This window comes from Pelecanus crispus, chromosome 6, assembly GCF_030463565.1.
Source record: "Pelecanus crispus isolate bPelCri1 chromosome 6, bPelCri1.pri, whole genome shotgun sequence".
In the NCBI taxonomy this organism is placed as follows: domain Eukaryota; kingdom Metazoa; phylum Chordata; class Aves; order Pelecaniformes; family Pelecanidae; genus Pelecanus; species Pelecanus crispus.
Genome location: NC_134648.1, coordinates 43,444,509 through 43,465,912, shown reverse-complemented (window position 1 = coordinate 43,465,912; position 21,404 = coordinate 43,444,509). Strand labels below are relative to the sequence as shown.

The window sequence follows — 21,404 nt, the reverse complement described above, 5'->3', positions numbered from 1 at the left end:
CAGAACAACTTAGGTTTGAAGGGACCTCAGGAGGTTATCTCTGTGGTCCATCTTGTTGCTCAAAGCAGGACCAACTTAGAGCAGGTTACTCCCAGTCTTGCCCAGCTGAGTTCTGAATATCTTCCAAAAGAGAGATTCTAGAGTCTCTCTGGGCAACCTGTTCTGATGTGATTGCTTTCACTGTAAAACACCAAACACTGCCCTCACATTTCTTATTATATAGCACAGCTTGCATTCATTACCTCTTGTGCTATGACCGTGCACATCCAGGAAGCATCTACCTTCATCTTCTCTGTACGTATCCATTAGGTCGTTGAAGACAGCAGTTCCTATCTCCCTTTAACCTTCTCAAAACCCCAAACCCCCCATTTCTCTCAGTGTCTCTTCACATATTACATGCTGCATCCCCCTTATCACCTCGATGGCTGTCTGCTGGAGAATATATGTATATGTAATGTAGCATGTACCATCAGAAGTTAAGCAATTGTGTATATATCTGCAAAAGATTTAGGTTCTGATTAATATCAGTTGTGCTGAATGCCAGTGATACACTTACATTGATCTTAGGCATTCTTAACAGATTTTATACCATTGACATGCACACACATACTTTGGGAACCTGAAGCACAAAATATATTGTACTCAACAGAAAAAAAAAGTATAATAAATTCATTTCATAAATATGAAAAAGTATCAAAGGAAGAAGTTCAGATTTACTTGGAAGTTGTAAATACCAGTCTTTGTATTTCTGTGCATCTCTCCAGAAGTGCTAACTCACTACAGTGCTGAACACTGTATAAACACAGAATGACATTTCCACAGTCCCAAAAGTGTAAGGCAAAAGACAGTATGTGGACACAAACAGAAGCTGAAGGACAACTCTTAGTAAACTATACTAATCAATCAGGCGGACGGCTCAGCATGTAATACTGTCCTGGTTTCGGCTGGGATAGAGTTAATTTTCTTCCTAGCAGCAGGCATAGTGCTGTGTTTTGGATTTAGTAGGAGAAGAATGTTGATAACATGCTGATGTTTTTAGTTGTTGCTGAGTACTGCTTATGCTAGTCAAGGACTTTTTCAGCTTCCCATGCTCTGCCAGGCGCACAAGAAACTGGGAGGGGGCACAGCCAGAATAGTTGATCCAAACTGACCAAAGGGCTATTCCATACCATATGACGTCATGCTCAGTATATAAACTCGGGGGGGGTGGCCGGGGAGCAGCGATCGCTGCTCGGGAACTGTCTGGGTATCGGTCGGCGGGTGGTGAGCAATTGCATTGTGCATCACTTGCTTCGTGTATCATTATTATTATTATCATTATTATACTGTTACTATTAGCATTACTATTTTACTTTATTTCAACTATTAAACTGTTCTTATCTCAACCCAGGAGCGTTTCTCACTCTTACTCTTCTGATTCTCTCCCCCATCCCACCGGGGCAGGGGGAGTGAGCAAGCAGCTGCATGGTGCTTAGTTGCTGGCTGGGGCTAAACCACAACAAGTACCTAACTACCTTACTGACAATGTTCTCGTTGTGTATTGCTTCCAAATCAAAAACACATCATTCCTTCTAATTTGGAATGGTTTCCCCTAGTTTCCCTATTGTTCTGTTTGTAAGAAATCTATTTATACACAGGCAAACAAGATGGTACAAAACTGTGAAAATTTATATGCTGAAGAATTTATGAGATTTAACACAGCATGTTATAAACACACATGATAAATGAGTTAGAATGATATCTACAGACACCATATACAGAACACTGCTGCTAAGAACATGCACAGTAAAACAGTCAATAGCAGCATGTTAGCTATTTTACCAGCTATAAATACATTTTCTCTCAATACCTTTTCTGTTTTTCTTGTCTTCCCAAGTGCAGCATTAATGTATAACTAAAATAAACCACATTTAAAGAAAAACTGTCCCCAAATCCACATATGCAACCCCTCCAATTTAAACAGTGAAAAGGAGAATACCAGTAACTATGTATACACTTCTCAAACAGTAGCAACTGCACATAACAGTTTACTAACTAATGTGTGTCAAATAAAAATAGTATTGAACATCTATAATCTCCTCTACAGAGATGGGCCACTTCAGGCAATGATCAAAAACCCAGAACAATATAGCGCCCATGGTCTTTGCACTCCAGGAATTAAATACTACTACTGTTTCCAAGTTACTCTAATCCCAAATCTTTAAACATAAATTTTTACTGTTCCATTCACTTCACTGTTGCTTTTATGGCAGCTTTTTCACAGGGGCTCTTGAAATATCCCAGACCTCACAACCCATGGTCTGCTCAATATTTCAAAGACAATTTATCCATCTGTCTGCATCTTCCCTACTCCCAGTAACACATAATACTCTACAACTACTTACATATGATAACTAAGCATCAGAGAATTATGCTACAAAAAAGGTTTGAGCACATATATGTATATTCACACACACACACTCCGCTATATAAATACTACCACTACTACCTCTGGCAAGTGCTGGTTTCAAAGCAGTTCTTTTCTTACTAGAGGACAGCTCTACTTCTACTTCTACATAAGTAGCACACAAAATCTCCATCTCTAGTTAAACTTTCAAAATTACGTACAATTATAATAACCGCATAAACTGCATTAGTTTTTTTAAAAGGACAAGACTGGATCTTCAGACTACAGCCCTATTCAGCTCTGGGTTGAGCTAATAAAATAACTTTGATCATCTTTCTGCTGAATTTATGGTTTTCAACATGAATCTACTGGGGATAAAGCCCATCTGTGCTTCAAAGTGCAAGGCCCTATTTCCTTTTGCCCACGTGCAACTGCTCTGCGTTGGACGTTTTATATAATTTGCTTCCCTGTATTCTTTCCTTTCCAATTATATCCCTCCCAGTGAAACTTTTGTTTTATTTTATTTTCTTTCAATACATATGTTTTACAAAACAGAGGCACTAAAGTGGTGCTAAAAGAAGCAGCAAGGAAGAGATGGAGGAATTACAACTAGATAATAAGAAGAGTATTTTAGGGACCCATTAGAATTAAGCCACTCCAGGAAAAGCTTCATCATCATTCTGGGAAAATTTGTTCCTCCTTATCAGGTACATCTAAGGAACCTTTAGAGCTCACAATACACTTAACAGCACTGAGGTTCTACTTTATAGCCATACTATACCAAGGATTCTGCCAATGCACAAAACGTTCTTGATACTCTAGAAGAGCATGATAAGGAAGAAACACAAGAGTCTTGCCACGTAAGATCTGCCTATCCTGCAAAAAACACGGGTTAAGATGTCATGTCAGGGTAAGAAATCCTGTTAAGGATGTTAATCAACCAGATATCCCTGACTTGAAAAGAGAACAGATTTTGGGGCTAGTTCCAAGGGGACTGTTTGCACTTGACAAAATTGCTGACGTCTATAATCCATGTTGTGTAGATAACGCTTGCTTCTAATAGTGATACAATTTTATTGATATGGCAAAGACACACGGAGAACACTACGTGCTGAAACATGCACTTGTATTTTACCTGCAGTCCCATTTTTTTATTTGATTTTTTTAATAGAAAAGCTGACTTACCTGCACATTTTTTCCTTCTCTGCTAGTATTTCAACTTGATAACACACATAAAATCAGTCAGAGATTTCAAGATCAGAGAAACCCACACTTACTGTCCTTCATATTAGAAGTTTTACTGATTATTGCCTAAACAAGAAACCCCTTCCATTTGTATTGCTGCTATGACTATAGCAGCTATTAAACTGGCAGCCAACACAGTGCCACTTCCTCTTCCCCAACCTTTTGGCAGAACAATTGCCACAATATACACCAGGACATACAGCAGCCAGTCATGCTGCTCCTGGATCAGCTCAGGATTGAGCCTGCACCCGTCTAATTGCTCCTTTGCCACTGAACTGCCAAGATGTCCTCAGACAGAAATGAGAATGGTGATAGAAAACTTACCATCCCACAACTGTATGGGATAGTCGTGATGACCATTTAAAATCCTTGTTCCAAAAGCAGCTTAAACCAGCTAACAAGTTCTGCTTACTTTTTTAAAAAAAAAAAAAAAAAATGTTTATATTTCTAAGGTTCCTAAAAATCGTATCTTTACTGTACTTACCCTAAAGGTTAACCAAAGTCACTCCCACAACAAATACACCAAGATGATGCATTTTGAGGTAGCTTGTTTAATTTGAACCAAATACCATAGCACTAAGTCAAGACACACAAAGAGTAAAGGAACAAGTGCTGAATGGGACTATACGAAAGAGTAGGCAGCTTCTGAAGTGTATGTTAAGTGAAAACTGAATAGAAAAAGCCTAGTGTTACAGATGACACTGGAGAACTATCAAAACTTCCTTACATGGGCTTTAACAATGTCATCAGAGAAAAGAACTATCTTTTAAAAAACTCAAGCAAACAAAATAAAAAAGTAGTCCCTTTCACCTCACCTACAGGCAAGCAAGATTCAAAGGAAATGTTAACAAAGGTGAAAGAATTTTTACATGAAGATAACTGTGGCAGGGAAATGGCAAGAATTAAAATCCAGCTAACAGGAAAAGATTACCCTGTAGTGTAAATGGGCCTACAGTACATCTAACTACGTGAACGAAGAAGTCACTTCTCAGCCACAACAAAACTTCGGATAATTTCAAGGCATGTAAATTAGAGATATTTAACTGAAAGATTTATGAATATGTTTATATAGAATCAAATGTTCCATTACTGTTTGTAATTCACTTCTGCTATAGATGAAAAATCATTTCCGTATGTATTTCTTGTTCTTTCAATAACTTATCTTCATCCCTTTCCTTCTTTTCTATTGAGCAGTACTTTTAATAAAAGTAGGACACATTATAGAATCAACACTACATATTTTCATTTATATACTGATCTGATACACATACATTGATATATATATGTAATGTTATGTAATATAGTATACTAAACTGTTAACTCTATTTTGTATTATAAGGCACATTTCCTTCAAACTCTTTTGAAGGAAAATGATAGGATGTGTTCCAGAAAACCACCCTTGCTTATGAGATATGGATTATCAGAGAAACACCAAGCACTAATTTTGGTCTTCAATATTATTGCCTGTTATCTACCAGACTGATGCCATACAACACACAAGAACAAAGGTAGCTTCTCAGACTGGACATGTGGCAAAAAGAAAGCCTGGATTTAAAAGATGGTGTTTTATCTGAAAAGTGATGTACATCCTGGCCACACACAAGCAGAAGTGAAAAGAGACAAAAATGAGGCTGGACTCTGGACTGTGCTGAAAAGCCATTCATCCACCAAAGAAGTAAAACCAGAAAAGGACAGATATACACATACTACAAAGAGAGAAGTTACATGTAGTAAGTATATAAGAAAGTACATAATGTATATATTTAACAAATGTATTTTCCAAAGTAAGAATTCCAGAAATTTAAATAAGTTGCAAGTGTAAGAGAAGCATTTAAATACTCATTACAGGCACAGACAAATTAAGAATTAACAAGTTAATGACTTAACAAGTCTCCATTAATGAATTTGGAAACTAGGCCCTTCAATGCTTTACTGGAATATCTGAAGCATGACAAACTCTGGAAAACAGATTTGTCCATATGGAAAAAAACAAACAAGTGTCCAAAGTTATTTACAGAGTGAACAGATAGTCTTGATGCTCTTAAAACAAACAAAAAAATCCCTCCACCATCTAACAATAAATACCATTATAACGTACCACCAGTGTTTTTAATGCAAAAGTCTGGGAACCTCTGCGACTTCTATCTGGCCGACTTAATTATTTTAGGAACTTAATATTTTATCAGCTTGTCTGAATGCACACAAGCTCCTAACACTTATATTATACTATAAATCTAGATTAGGGAGCTAATTTAAATGGTTTATATGTAGCTATAGAGGTAGAGCAGCTATTGCTTAAGAATATGGTTTTAGAAAGTTAAATACAAGCAGAAGCATTTTACTCTTGCAAGCAACTTTATCCTGTCAAACAAAAGGTAATAGCTAAGACCAACTAGAACAGATAAACAGAAAACAAGGAAAAATTTCAAAGCCCTCAACAGATCACAAAACTATTTCTAATATAAAATGGAATGACAGTTATCTTTAAAAACATCATCACGTGCTGTGGTCCTCTCTTGTTTAGGAGTCCAAGGCTATAACACTATTGGTTCTACAGTTAACCCCTTCTTGAGACTGACTAGTAACTGTGTCAGAAGGGAGATTACAGTTTTTAAAACCAAAATAGCATGTGTCAGTCTGGAAAACCTATTAGTTATTTTCTAAAACCCACCTGTACATCAGATAGAACCTCTGGTTTTCCCTGTAATCTGTGAGCTTCTTTCTTTGAAGGAGCAGATGCAAACAACTTTTTCTAGCACAGATTTAAGACTACCCTGGTCGTCATGCAGTAGCAAAATGCTTGTGGGGAGAAGAAATTTAGCTCTAAAGCCTTCCACTTTCAGAATTCAGGTTCCACTGTCAGAGAAATCACTGATGCCCTGAGCATTAATGGACTCTGTCTTGTTCCTGCAGCATGATCAGCCAGCATGTAACTGCTTCATCGGTTGCTAGGGAGCAACGAGCTCATTACATGGCATCATCCGCACCCTCCACAAGGTTGCTGGCACACGCTTCCCATCTGGGGATACTACCGACTGAAGTAACGGTGGTGGAGTGCCTGCCAGTTTTCAGTCTCCCAGGGTGGAGTATGCCAATACAGCAGGTGCTAACTTTAGCTCTACCTTCGAGGTTTTAGGCTCTAGTCTTTGTGAGCCTGGCCAATGCAATGCAACACACAAAGAGGTCAGAACAGCCTTCCACAGCTATTGGCACGGATACCCTTTGTTTTTAAAAGCCAAATCTCAACAAAGATGTTCTTCCTGAAATTTTGGCAGGCACATGCCTTTTCTGACTAGGGCAATGATTGCCACTGTTCTAAAGTCTGTGTTAGAGAAGAATCCAGTAAAAATGGAAAAAGGCTGGGGGGGGAATCTTCTTTTCAGTCATTAAGGGAGCACAAGATTCGGAGGCATTTACAGAAGACATACAGAAACCTAGTGATCTCCAAGCTGTATACATTAAGTCCGTGGAATGGATGTCAGCCATGAGCAACCTGGGTCACTTCAAAGTCTAAACATGCAACCTTAATGCATTTTTTCAGCTGTTTGCCTCATTAGAACTTCACAGATCTATTCACAATAAAAGGAAAAAAAAAAAATCTGTCAAGAAATAAAAAAGCCACCCCACCTCCATATGCCAGGAAATTTATTAACTAACAATCTATCTGCATTACACAGAGATGGTATCTAATGATTTTCATGTACCTGTCATATGTCAAACACCATCCAAGAATTCTTAGTTCTGGTGAATTAACAAGGACATAAGGGAATACAGCTGTAGATATGCATAGATACCTATACATTCAAATCCTTAGGCAACTTCAAAATGCCTTTTTTTTTTTTAACAATTGCATAAATAAACATAAAAAGGAATGAGAAGGCAGGCAAACTGGGGTGATTCACTTACCAAGTGCATGGAACAGCTCTATTTGAAGGGGATAGGTAAATGCAAAAAGTGTCATCTTTCCCTCTTACCTGAAGTTAAGATTAAATTCTTAAGAATTTAAGAAGACCAAGATACAAAAATGCTCACCACTAATATATAAAATAATGTCATGGACACTTACGTATCAGTTAAATGCATTCCAAAATAACTGATTAGTTTGAAACACAAATATGTACCTAAGTCCTTACCTGTCTCAACAACTTCTCAACAGCTGACATTACCATGAGCCCTCTCCACACAACCGGGGCAGTCTCTTCTATCAAGAAACCCATAGACATGCTGAAACAACAAAGCAAAAACTTAAGCTTTCCAGTACAATACCAAGTACATCTGTAAAGAAGCTTGATTTAAATTAAAACATATGCTCACCATGCGATTCCATAGTTCTTAAGGGGCCTCATTAGATTTTCTAAAACAGAAGCAAACAAGCATTTTTTTTGGGTGGGGGGAAGTTGGTTTGGGGTTTTGTTTTTGTTTGTTTGTTTTTTTTTTAAAGAAATAAGCTTACACAATTTTTTTCCTTTTAAGAGCAGTTTTCCCCTTCTATTAAAAGCATTTACCTATTTTTCCCCCTCATCCCTTCAATATATGTATACATTTATCTATTCTACCCAAGAACCTGGCCTCACTTTTTCTTAGGTTGTTACATTTTACAGATACCATTCATCTTTTTACAGAATAACAATGCATTTGCCCATAATATAATGCCACTTTGTGCTGCCGAAACTGACTTAATTTATTTGTATGAAATCCCCACACTGCAAGGCATAAATCCCCTATTAGGCAGCCTTCTACTTCCGCAATACTTTGATAAATGCTGAGTCATTTATATCAGAACAAAATCAAAGTCCTACAACAGGATGGGATTTAAAATTTTTTTTTAAACTATGCTATTCACCAATCTCATGAATCGGAGGATAGTTCCCATTAACACACCAGTGTTTTGGGGAATTCTTCTCCTTGTATTAAGTTTGCTTTGGAACCCCAGAGGAGAGCTACCAAATAAAGCCACCCCTAAACTACATGCTGTCAACAGCTCCATCTAAGAAGTCCTGGATTTCTTCAGACTGGCAGAAGTCTGCATGACTTCTAAAATTTCTGTAGGAACAAAAGATGCTTCTTTGAACATTGCAGAGGTAATGTCCTTGTCATGCTCCATATTCATATGCTTTCCAGCATCAAGAAAAAAAAGGGAGGGGAAATATTGTAATTGTTCTGCTGGCAAAGGGGCAAGCAAGCAGAAAGTAAACAAACAAACAAACAAACAAAGAGTGTATTCAAAACAAAACCCCGCAAAAGCCAAAAACTCCTCTTTATAGTCTCTGTCATCTAAATCCACACCTTATCTCAAAATGTGCACACACGTACAAAAGAACAAAAGGAGTTTTTATTTGGTCTAGCTCGTTTATTTTAAGAGCATGCACAGGCAGGAACCAGCAGAAAATAGAAATAATACTTTGAGCAATAAAAAAATGTATTATAATACATATTTTGACAGAAATTTTTGATGCACCCAAGTAAAATAGATAGCTTTCAAGCAATCAAGTAAGTGGGCATTCAAGCCATGTAATTTTGTAGAAGTATGGCTGAAAATAAATTGGATGTTTTGGTTTACAAATCAAAAAGAACAAAATAGGAAGCTAAACAAATCACTTGCATGACTACTGCATTCAGGAATGAGTATGGAACTGCTACGGGAAAAGAGATGGGCTTGGACTGATGCACTGCACCAGCGTAATACAACTCTTCTCTACTTGCACAGCTCCTTTCAGTGTTTAGTCAGGGCTTATTTTGGTGGCATTATACTGTCTAATCACATTTCTAGGAATCACAGTCGTACTTCCCCCTGCAGTAAGACAGCTTTGTTATGAACAGGTTGATGACATTTGAACTTCAGCCTAGAGCCATCTCTAGGCACTACTTCGCTGTCCTTGTAAGCAGCATATGTGCTACCACAAGTTGTAATACTGTTAGAGTCTTGAGAAAAATTACTACATATTTACCTATGGGAGGGTTTTAAAAAAAGAAACACAGAAAAAAAGTAAAAAGAAAAAGTATCTGCAACAGCATATATCACTGCAGATTCAAGGTCTGCTTCATTTGTATCAGGAATCGTGTAGCCAGCAGGAGCAGGGAGGTGATTGTTTCCCTGTACTCAGCACTGGTGAGGTCACACCTGGAATACTGTGTCCAGTTTTGGGCCCGTCAATACAAGACAGACATTGAGGTGCTGGAGCGTGTCCAGAGAAGGGCAACAAGGCTGGTGAAGGGTCTGGAGCACAGGCCTTATGAGGAGCGGCTGAGGGAACTGGGGTTGTTTAGTCTGGAGAAGAGGAGGCTGAGGGGAGACCTTATCACTCTCTACAACTCCCTGAAAGGAGGTTGTAGTGAGGTGGGTGTTGGTCTCTTCTCCCAAGTAGTTAGCAATAGGACGAGAGGAATGGGCTCAAGCTGCACCAGGGGAGGTTTAGGTTGGATATTAGGAAAAATTTCTTCACGGAAAGAGTAGTCAAGCATTGGAACAGTCTGCCCAGAGAGGTGGTGGAGTCACCATCCCTGGAAGTGTTCAAAAAACGGGTAGATGTGGCACTCTGGGACATGGTTTAGTCTAGTCTACCCTTGATTGGTTTAGTGTGGACTTGGTAGTGTAGGTTAATGGTTGGACTGGATGATCTTAAAGGTCTTTTCCAACCTAAACGATTCTATGATTCTATGAGTTTTACCATGAAATAGGAACAATTTTAAGAAAAAACGAAAACAAAAAGGGGAGGCCAATCCTTGACTGCTCAGCACATGAGGACCAGGAACTGAAGGGTGAGAAGAAAGGAAAAGATGCATTTGTTCTGAGAAAGTTCACCAAAATACTATGCCACGTCTCAGTTTAATCCAAGTGCTGTACAGTATGTCAGTCAAATATCTAGATGCTAACTTCTCAACATCCACTACCTGCATGGATGGTTTCTTCTGTACAGAGCCCAGGTATACATACTAACCTCACAGAACAGACACACCTTCAGAGATTTCCCACTCCTTCACCTCAGTGGGTAAAATAGGAGAATTGCTGAGTACACAACAGTGACCTACAGAGTAGCCAAAGGGGCCTCTGTTGTTAAAACACGTGCACTGTTTATTTCTCAACGGTAGAGTTTCATTTTATGAAAACTGGATCTTATTTTCTTTGGTTAACAACAAGGACTATAAACTGCTTCCAGCAGCAAGATTTAATCAAATTTATACAATGCAAGAGAACAATTCACAACCTGCTGTATATTCTGGCTATAATGTTCTTCATGTTCTCAAAGTAATACAAAATACTGCAGAGCACCCCACTGTGTGCCTACTGCTAAAAAGCATTCTTAAGACTATCTCAAACGTAAAGTGCTTCAGTGGGCTCTGGCAATCACCCTTGTCTCATCAAAAGCAACAGGCATTGCTCCTCCTTCGCCCTGGGTCTTGTGAAGATTTTCTAAAACATAACATGTAAAGAAGATTTAGCTTAATGAGATCTCAGTAACGTCTCTAATTTCCTTTGCTTTCAGAGTTAACACGTCCTTCTCTGTTATCAGATGCCTACCATACAGTTCCAAAAATTCAACACGCAACAAAACAGATTTCTTAAAATCGCAACACACAGCAATACTATGCCACCTACGCTAAGAGATCAATAAAATATCCTTGTTTACAACTTTTCAGTAAGCTTGATGGCCCTAAATAAAAGGGTGCTGTGTTTTCTCTGAACATACAAAAGCAGATCAGTAAGATCAACAGAGCACCAATGAAATGTCAGTAAAATGCCTACTATGGTAGGGTACAAATAGGGCACTGGAAAAGGCAGACACATGCAAATTCATGACGGTATTACAGCAGATTGCTGTTTAAAAGTGTTCTAGGACTGGTCTGAAAGCTGGATTGTTACTCAATGTAGGGAAGCACGATGCTGAAGTCATTAGAACGGATCTTCTGCATTTTGTAGGGTTTTGTTCGTTTTTTTAAACATTTTTCCCCCAGAAAAATCAAGCTTTGCAGACTATCCTGACAAGGTAACTGAGTCACTCTACTCTTTTTCTCTAGAAAACCTGACCTAGCCATTCAATGGTGGCCACAGGTTAGTGCAGCACAGAAAGTATGTACAGAGCTATATTTATGGTTTTGGCTGAGATAGACTTAAATTTCTTCCTAGTAGCTAGTATGGGGCTATGTTTTGCATTTGTGCTGAAAACAGGGATGTTTTTGTTACTGCTGAGCAGTGCTTACACAGAGCCAAGGCCTTTCCTGCTTCTCACACCACCCCACCAGCGAGCAGGCTGGGGGTGCACAAGAAGTTGGGAGGGGACACAGCCGGGACAGCTGACCCCAGCTGACCAAAGGGATATTCCATACCATACGGCATCATGCTCAGCATATAAAGCTGGGGAAAGAAGGAGGAAGAGGGGGACGTTGGGAGCGATGGCGTTTGTCTTCCCAAGTAACCGTTATGCATGATGGAGCCCTGCTTTCCTGGCGATGGCTGAACACCTGCCTGCTGATGGGAAGTAGGGAATGAATCCCTTGCTTTGCTTGTGTGCACACGAGTTTTTTGCACTTTCACCCTTCCGATTCTCTCCCCATCCCACTGCGGGGGAGTGAGCAAGAGGCTGCGTGGTGTTCAGTTGCCTGCCAGGGTTAAGCCACAAAGAGATATTTCAATTCTTGGCTTAGTTTTCAGAAGAGGTCTGCTGACTGATACATTAGAACAAGCAAAGGCTTACATTCGGTCTTATCTCATCAGGTAGGTAAAGATCATTATTCCAGAAGATTGCGATGTTATACTATACCTCCTTAGGAGGCATCATGCTGTTTAAGAAAAGCAAAAGGTAGCTTAAAATTATTAAATATGAGTATAGTGGATCATGTGACACCCTAGCAAATCTGTTCTGAGCTCACTGATGGAGCAAGCACGAATGCAGAGGAGTTGATCAGAATTTTAAAGTGTCTGAAATAAGGAGTACGTTGGGGTTTTTTACCATTTCAAAGGCAAAAAAAATCCGAACATGAGATGAGAATACTAGAAGCTCAGATTTTCCTCCCTGTTAAAGATTTCCTATTGTACTTGGCTATTTTTTGAACTTGCCACTATAATGGAAGATCAGAGACTTCCTAAAATGATAACTAATTATTTTACTTGATGTTTCTCTTCAAAAAAATCTTAATAGCGGAAGTCACCTGGCTGTCGTAACTGGATTTTGGTCATCGAGCAGGGAAACGGCACTTTTAAGTTGTTCTAAGATGGGACATCAATAGCTAAATCTATCAAAAAGTAGAACAATTGTACAATTTTCAGGTAAAAAACGTGCTATTGACCTTTGCATGTAGATTTCCAAATGTTCCCAAAGACACTACCAATGCAGAAGCATTTGCCAGCACAGAAACCACTGCAAGCTCCAGGCTGTGCTCTGAATGCATCCATTTCCTGAATCTTAGTTTTTATACAAGCCCCATTCCATAACACCCATGCACCCAAAAATGAACATTTTTACCTAACAGCATGCTTCTGAGGTGGGGAATTATTATCTCATGTTACAGATGAGGGAATCAAGACCTGGACTGTGAAACTTGCTCTAGGTTATTCAAGAATCCTGTGGATTTGGAGACCTGTGCTGTGCTCCCCCAAGGTCCGATGCTGTAACAGAGCTATGGCTCCACTTACAGCATGTCCAATGTTGGAAAGCATGTAATGCACAACCGATAAACATCTAGGAAATCTAAACAGTTTAGATGCATTGCTGAAGTTATGTATTTTCCCTTGAAACTCTCAAATATATTTGCAATAATTAAAATTTTAAAAAGCAAACCGAGGCACAAGCCATATACAACAGAAAAAGCTGTAGAAAGTTACACTACATACTGCCTCTAACACCCAAGTCTCCGAATAACATTTTAGCATCTCACATTTAAGCATTAAAGCAGCAGCTTTAGAAGTGTATTTCTGAATAGCTCGTAAGTTTAAGTATTCCCCCATCTTTCACAGCATGTTATTTAAATAAAACCCATACTGTAAGTCCTCTGCATACATGTATCAAAACTGTTGCAAGTTAATACTTCTTCATAGTTTATACAAAAGCTAAAGGTTCTGCTGCTGTTTGCACAGCTCATCATTAGCTGAGTTTTTCATGACAAACCGGTATTTTCCACCTCCTCACATCTCAGTGCCTGAAACAGGGAAGATGTATGGCACACCACCACACACAGCCACCACGCTGGTCAGAGAGAGACACTGCAGAATAGTCTGTGGATTCCAGTACGTTAAACAAGATTATCTGAGACAAACTCAATATGCCATACATACAGACAAGCTGAAACAGATTTTCAGCATGGCCATTTGTAAAACCTCAAAAATTTTTGCATCGTCTGGTTTTTAATTGTGTACAATTTCATGCTGCAGTGACTACAGAATACTCTATCACAATCTAAGTTAGGACTCCAATGTACACAGCACCTTCTGTTAATCACAGTCAACAGTAATTCTCATATGGCTGTCACTATGTAGAAGTATAAGGAACTTATTTGCTGTTTATTTTGCAAGTCACCTCCCGAGATCAACGTTCTGTAATGGGAAGATCCAGGTTCCAGCCAAGGACGCAAAGGCTTCAGACGATATAGGGTTTCCAACAACAGGAGCGGGAAAGAAGGAAGGAAGAGGGGTGAAAAGAGGGAAGGAAGGGGGGTGAAAAGAAGGAAGGGGACATAGGACAGGAAGAGTAACAAAAAGATTGGGCTTTACTTGTGTAAATATAGATGTCTCCTGCCACTCTGGACACCTCAGGGAGCTGGGATTTGTACAGGGCTAGCAGATTTGACAGAGGGCATAGGTGAGAGCCATACCTTCTGAAGGGGCAGCGAGATGCCAGACACCATACTCCAGTGTGTTTAAAGCAGTACTAGTTTCCTAAGCAAAGGCAAGAGAATTCCACCCACAGTGCAGTAAAGGGAAAAGAAATGCAGCGGAGGGGAGGGGGACAAATAGCAACAGGGCCCCAGGGTATCCCACAATAAAACACCGAGACAGCAACCTGTGTCAGAGGGGAAAGGATGCTGTCACCAAAAGGTTAGTCAGAGTCACAAATTTTAAATCATTGTTTTAACTGTAATCATTGTTTTAACTGCTTATGCCAGAAGCCCAGAATATTCTATGGCAAGTGACAGACTAATTGAGACTTCAAGCTTGATTTCACACTGTGTTATAAGTTTATTTGCAGGATTGCCCCAGAAATACTGCAATTTGTATTTTAAGCTTGAAGAGCTCCACACAAGGAAGGCTGTGATTTCCCATTACACCCCACACTAACAGTGTTACCTAACCACAAAGACATCACAAATACTTACACCAAAGCAAACTAGCAGTGAGACTCAAAGAACATTATTCAGTGCTCACAGTTCAACTTCAGGAAAAAAATGCATAAAGAAACGCAGCTTTTTGCAAAACATTTCCTTCCCATATTTAGTCAGTCTACCAATCCCATTACCTGAGTAGGTTTTCCACTTTTTTTTCCTCCTGAGAGACTGCAGAGGAAACAAAGCTCTGTAAAAGCTTTTTCATTAATGGAACTGTTTTGCAGATACAACTTCATCGGTCCTACCTAAAAGCAAAGGAACTAATTGCTTGCTAGAAGACTATACTTCAAAAGCAAGTCTGGCACAAGCAAACAGCCCAGTGATTTAGTCATATCTTTGTTCCATTTTAAAGCATTGCTGACGTGTTCGGTTTAGAATAGTAACACAGGACTAGTTTTCAGTATCTTGCCATTACCTTCCATCACAAATGTCTTCCTTGCAATTGCTAAAATAATCCACATTCTGAAAAGCCCTCAGATCCCCATGGAGCCAAAAAGTTTATTTATAGTGGATCAAAAGCTTTATTAGACTAATTTGGGTGGATTCTTTCAGTTCATTATACCCACGAGGAATGAAGCAGACTAATACAACATGCAGTTGAAGGCTTCTGTCCTGACACACAAAACCTCTGGGAAGGCTCGTGTTATCTGAAGCACCGCCTTGTTTCTCTGAGAGGTGGACTACCCAGGTCAGCCACATAACAGTGTGACAGACAACAGTAAAGCACAACAGGGAGAAGCAGGAACCCGAGGGGCAGACATTCCCTACACATTACCTTCAATTCAAGATCTAACGTCAAAAACCATTCCACTTAAGTAGGGACTTTCATTGTTTTCAAAGCAAAACTATGGAACTCAATACATTTGAGTTGATTCAGCCTTTTTTGGGTTCATTATTGTAATCAAGACCCAAAAAAAGGAAATGTAGGTGAAAAAACCATGGAAGAAAAAACTGTTCAAAAGATTATGTGTAATTTGGGGGGGGGGGGGGGAAGCACCTGGACATTGATGACATAGATGAAAACTACAGTAAACCTGTTGATTCTCCACTTAAAAAAAAAAGTATTTGTGTGTATTAAATATTCCCTTTTGCATTTCACATGAATCCCCTCATACATCCTTCTGTGATTTTATTCTAATTTAATCACTTGCAAAGTGAAGTTCTATGTATTTTACAAGGTTATGACCATCAGCTAAAGCAACAGAACGAGATGACAGCTTTTAAACTCTTAATGTCACTTTTATCCTCTGGTCACTATAGAGAAAGGATTAAAATACATTTTTTTCTATTTTTGATGTATTCTGCTTCATGTCTTTATTCTGAAAAGCCACTCCACTGTACTGTAGAGAAGGGCAAGGAAAGAGGGAAAATACAGCAAGAAACCCACAGAGAAAAAAAAACATGGAAGTGAAATTGCAAGGTAAAAATCTTCAGAAAATTCAGAATTAGTTACAGTTCTTTAATTTTACTTCTAGCAGAGAAGAGGGATGGAAACATTTATTCCTCTGAAATAAGCAAAAAGGTAAATGTGTTCAGTGTACAAACAAAAAAATTAATCATTCTTTTGTTTATGCATGTACAATGAAATGTGTATCTATCATGTTACTATAATAAAACCATTTTGTATTTTAATTCCAATTTGTATAAAAGTTGAACCAGACAAACCATTTGTATCTCTAAGAGTAAACTTTATAATGCAACGAGTGTTTGCTAGCTATAATCCATATCAAAACATTTATAATTACAGCACTGCAGGATTAACAACATGAAGACTAATACACTTCTGCTTTCAAGTACTTGAAATGTATTTTTTCAGGTTACAGTGTTTCAGTAATTTATATTGCAATAGCATTTAGTAAAATTTGGTTTACCATTTATCCAAAAAAGACTGCTCTTGGTAACAGGCTTAATAATTACTGCACTACATTTTCTCACCTTATAGTTTTTTGCCTTACTTTTTTGTAAGTATGAATTTATGTATAATGAAGAATAAAATTTTAATAAATTAACTGCCTAGAGGTTTTTTATTTTTTGCATAGCAGCTAACAACTGCATGCCTATAAATAGTTCCTTGCAGAGTTGGGTATCCTCCACCTCCTTTCCCTTCCAAGTAAAGGTCATCAATGTTCTTCCACAAAGTGAACTCAACAATAACTGAGTTAATCCAGTTTGAGGTTAAGTGTTACAGGCTTGGGGACAATAGTCAAGGTCCAGAATAAAATATTTAACACTTGAGTATTCTCATTTTCAACTACCTCATCACATATGAGAGAGCCTCCAAAATATAAACCACAACTAATTACAACATTCTGAATTACTATTTTGTCACATGTAAGACACATGGGACCACTCTACTTCAGCCATTCAGATAAACTGGGATAAGACACCACCAAAAGTAAAACACAGGGTTTCAGCTCAGACTTCTTTCAAAACAGAATCAGTAAAGCGTACCATTAGACTATACATGATCCAAAAATCACTTGTTCACAAATCAAGAGGTAATGGCAGTAGCAAATATGACATTTTTTGAAAGAATCAAATTTGTTATCTAAATTAATCATGATGTGGATCCACTGGTAAAGCATGATAAAGACAACTTCGAGAATACAAGCTGTATCTTTAAAATTAAACCCTTATGTAAGATCAAGAAACTTCTTCATGGTTACCGCAATGACCACCCTACCTATATAACATTTTCTCTATTTAACTAGTCCACTCCAAATTTTCTATTTATAACCCTCAAATGGGTGCATCACAATCCCTTGATACAGCTATTTCCAGCAGACATCTTTAAACAGTCACAACAGATTCTATTTTAAATTATGACTTTGTTATGAGATTCTGCTATCACAGTCTAAAGAGTAGCAGACACGTACATGTGTCCCAGTGAAAAAATTCAAGTGTCCATTTCTGACTTCAGAATTTTATCAGTAATTTCATTTCTATAGCTCCTGCAATATTATTAGACTCAATGGGACCAGACACAACTACTGCTAGCTTTCTCTCCGAAACTATTTTTATTCCAAATTTTGAAAACAGATGCCCACTACTGATCTTTTGAATATACTATTTTATTAAGAAATAAAAAAAGACACTGAGGATACCATAAAATGGCAACAAAGCTTTGAAATATTAAGAGAGTGCTCAACTGTCATAAAGACAAAAAGCCCGCCAAAACCTTCATAGTCATTTATTTTCATCAATGACATAGACAGTGGGATCGAGTGCACCCTCAGCAAGTTTGCAGATGACACCAAACTGAGTGGTGCCATTGACACACCAGGAAGACGAGATGTCATCCAGAGGGACCTGGACAAGCTGGAGAGGTGGGCCTGTGTGAACCTCATGAGGTTCAACAAGGCCAAGTGCAAGGTCCTGCACCTGGCACGGGGCAACCCCCGGTATCAGTACAGGCTGGGGGATGAAGAGATTGAGAGCAGCCCTGCGGAGAACGACTTGGGCGTACTGATTCATGAAAAGCTGGACATGAGCCAGCAATGTGCGCTTGCAGCCCAGAAAGCCAACCGTATCCTGGGCTGCATCCAAAGAAGCGTGGCCAGCAGGTCGAGGGAGGTGATTCTGCCCCTCTACTCTGCTCTGGTGAGACCTCACCTGGAGCACTGCGTCCAGCTCTGGGGCCCTCAGCACAAGAAGGACATGGACCTGTTGGAGCAGGTCCAGAGGAGGGCCACCAAAATGATCCGAGGGCTGGAGCACCTCTCCTACGAGGCCAGGCTGAGAGAGTTGGGGTTGTGCAGCCTGGAGAAGAGAAGGCTCCAGGGAGGCCTTATTGCGGCCTTTCAGTACTTAAAGGGGGCCTACAGGAAAGATGGGGACAATCTTTTTAGCAAGGCCTGCTGTGAGAGGACAAGGAATAATGGTTTTAAACTAAAGGAGGGTAGTTTTAGACTGGATGTAAGGAAGAAATTTTTTTACAATGAGGGTGGTGAAGCACTGGAACAGGTTGCCCAGAGAGGTGGTAGAGGCCCCATCCCTGGCAACATTCAAGGTCAGGTTGGATGGGGCTCTGAGCAACCTGATCTGGTTAAAGCTGTCCCTGCTCACTGCAGGGGGGTTGGGCTAGATGACCTCTAAAGGTCCCTTCCAACCCAAAGCATTCTATGATTCTATGATTTAAATTAAGTGAAGAAATGTTATATTTATCTGGCAAAATGGCAATATAATAGCTTTTACTCTCTGCCAACTAGTTTAAATGGTAGATTTAAAAAAAAAAAGGAAAACAATGAAATTATGCAGTTTACTAAGCCAGAAGATGGCTTTTAAGTAAATTATTTGAGGAAAGAATAGAAGTAATGCTTTTGTAACTTGCGTTATAAGCGTTGTCCTGTGTGTATATGGTAGCTGATGATAATATTTATTCCATAGTTAGATAATCCTCCATTAGCCAATTAAATTCAGTTATAACCTTACTAACCAGCATTTCCCTGACCATTTAGTTAAAGTATTTTGAATGACACCCTATTAAATGTTAGCAGACTTTCTAATGTACTACAGTTTGCAAAGTTAAATTAATAGAGTATCTTCCATTTATACAGACTCCTCACTAAGAACTCCTAATTAATTTTCAAAACTTAAATTATAGCATAACTATAATAATTTCTATTCAGAAGTAATAATTGCTGCACGGATTTATTCTGTATGGTACCAGGCATCCCTAATCCCTTTTCAACTGCTACATGTGAGAAAAGAAATAGAAGTCAAAGAGTGCAAGAGTGCTCAGAACCTCCCAGGATTACTCTACAGATTCATTTTCAAATCCAGGCCTCATACTGAAGACAGCAATAGATTTCAAACATAATTTTGATTGCTATGCTATTAAGAAAAATGTTTTTAATTGACTTACTGTTATGTATACATTGTTAATGACATCTTTAACACAGAACTGCCTGGGTTTGCTCAATTACTGTACAAAATACTTGTTGAGAATTTGTTTTATTCTTGAAAACGTAGTAAGAAATCGGAAAATAACACTAAACCTCATTATACCAAAATACAAGGGTCATACATATTTTTATATCTATATATGTATATATACAACTATATATACACACCATACATATACATCTATGACGGATCACTTACTTGCAAGCTCATCGTATCTGCCACTCATTAAAGGAATCCTTGAAGTTCACAATTAAAGCTTCCTACACCCTCCAACTCCTATTTCCACAACAAAATCATCTTTTTGTCAGCTACTTTGTCAGCACTTTCATTGTTGTTACTCTATAGTTAAAGTGCACAGAAGCGAACAGAATTCCTGAAATACAAATTCTATCCTGTTATCCTTCATACCGAATTACTATGTGAGTTTCTCAGTAGACTTGTGTAATGTGCCAAGCTTCTGAAATACGCAAATTCATTTTCTGCCAGTTAAAAAATAAGGTATGTTCTTAAATGCTGACGATAATACTTGCTTGTATGTTCCACACAGCAGTAGAAAGAATACATTGTAGTGATCAAAATGTTAGTGCTTACAAGTCAACAGCAGCAATTTCAATTCAGGGAAATCCTCTGATTTCTTTCTATTACATTGAATTCTGTATTTTTAACAACACTCGAAACGTTAAGACAAAAGCTTATAGTGAATTCTCAGCTGTATACCCAAAATATCCACAGTCACTGAAATTTATATAGAAACAAAATTGAGCTGCCCTAATATCTGACTGAATATACTCTTAGGTTCTTGCATTCCTAGCAAGTTAATTTGTATGGCCATATGAAACAGACTGGGCAACTTGCTTCTTATTTGTGGCTCATGGCATGGATTTAAATTTGGTATGGATTGATAAAATACATAGCCAAATGTGTAAGAAGTTCAAAGTTATCCAACCCATTTTTCACACAGTGAGAAAAAAAAAAATGGAGAATCAAATTTTTACCTGATCTCCCTTGCAAAGGAAAAAGTCAATGTCATATAAAAAGGAAAAGAGGACAGATATGAAGAACATCACAACATAGCTCCTTTTGTGTGCATATTGCATAATGCCTTCAAATGCAAAATTCATAGCAAAAAAATCTGTTATGGGAAAATACAGCCTGTATGACATACACCCTCAACAGGGTCCAAAGTACAAGCGAATGCAAGAATACTTCAATTTTTATCAGGAAGTCATACTCTACTGATGATACATGAGAGGGTTCAGTTATTTATTACACAACAGAATTAGCCTTTGACATGAAAAAATAAACCAGAAACCCAACAGATAAAACCAAGTACTCTCCTTCTCTCCTAGAAATTCATTAAAGGAAGTCTGCATTTGTAAGGCAGGTACTTAAATGTAGAAAGCACTCAATATGACAGCTGCCTGTATAAGCACATGCAGTGCATCCGTATATGGAAATACATTACTTTTTCTTTATCCAGAGAACAGGGTAAAAGCATAAGGAGACAGAATTTTAATTATGTAAGAAATCCTAAGTTCACCACTTACTAATT

General features: G+C 38.5%; 1 protein-coding gene across 3 annotated transcripts in view; it reads right to left on the bottom strand.

Moving 5' to 3' along the window:
* Positions 1-21,404, bottom strand: part of NUBPL (NUBP iron-sulfur cluster assembly factor, mitochondrial) — a 91,741-nt gene that overhangs the window by 48,988 nt on the left and 21,349 nt on the right. Inside the window, exons 5-6 of one of the 3 annotated variants that reach the window (XM_075712762.1) lie at positions 7,946-7,985; positions 7,765-7,855 (exon numbers count right to left, since the gene is read on the bottom strand). In XM_075712762.1, coding sequence (XP_075568877.1) covers positions 7,765-7,855; positions 7,946-7,985 — 131 coding nt within the window. Of the gene's footprint in view, positions 1-6,302; positions 6,313-7,764; positions 7,856-7,945; positions 7,986-21,404 lie in introns of those variants that run through there. The other 2 variants (XM_075712763.1, XM_075712765.1) reach the window with 2 other exon arrangements.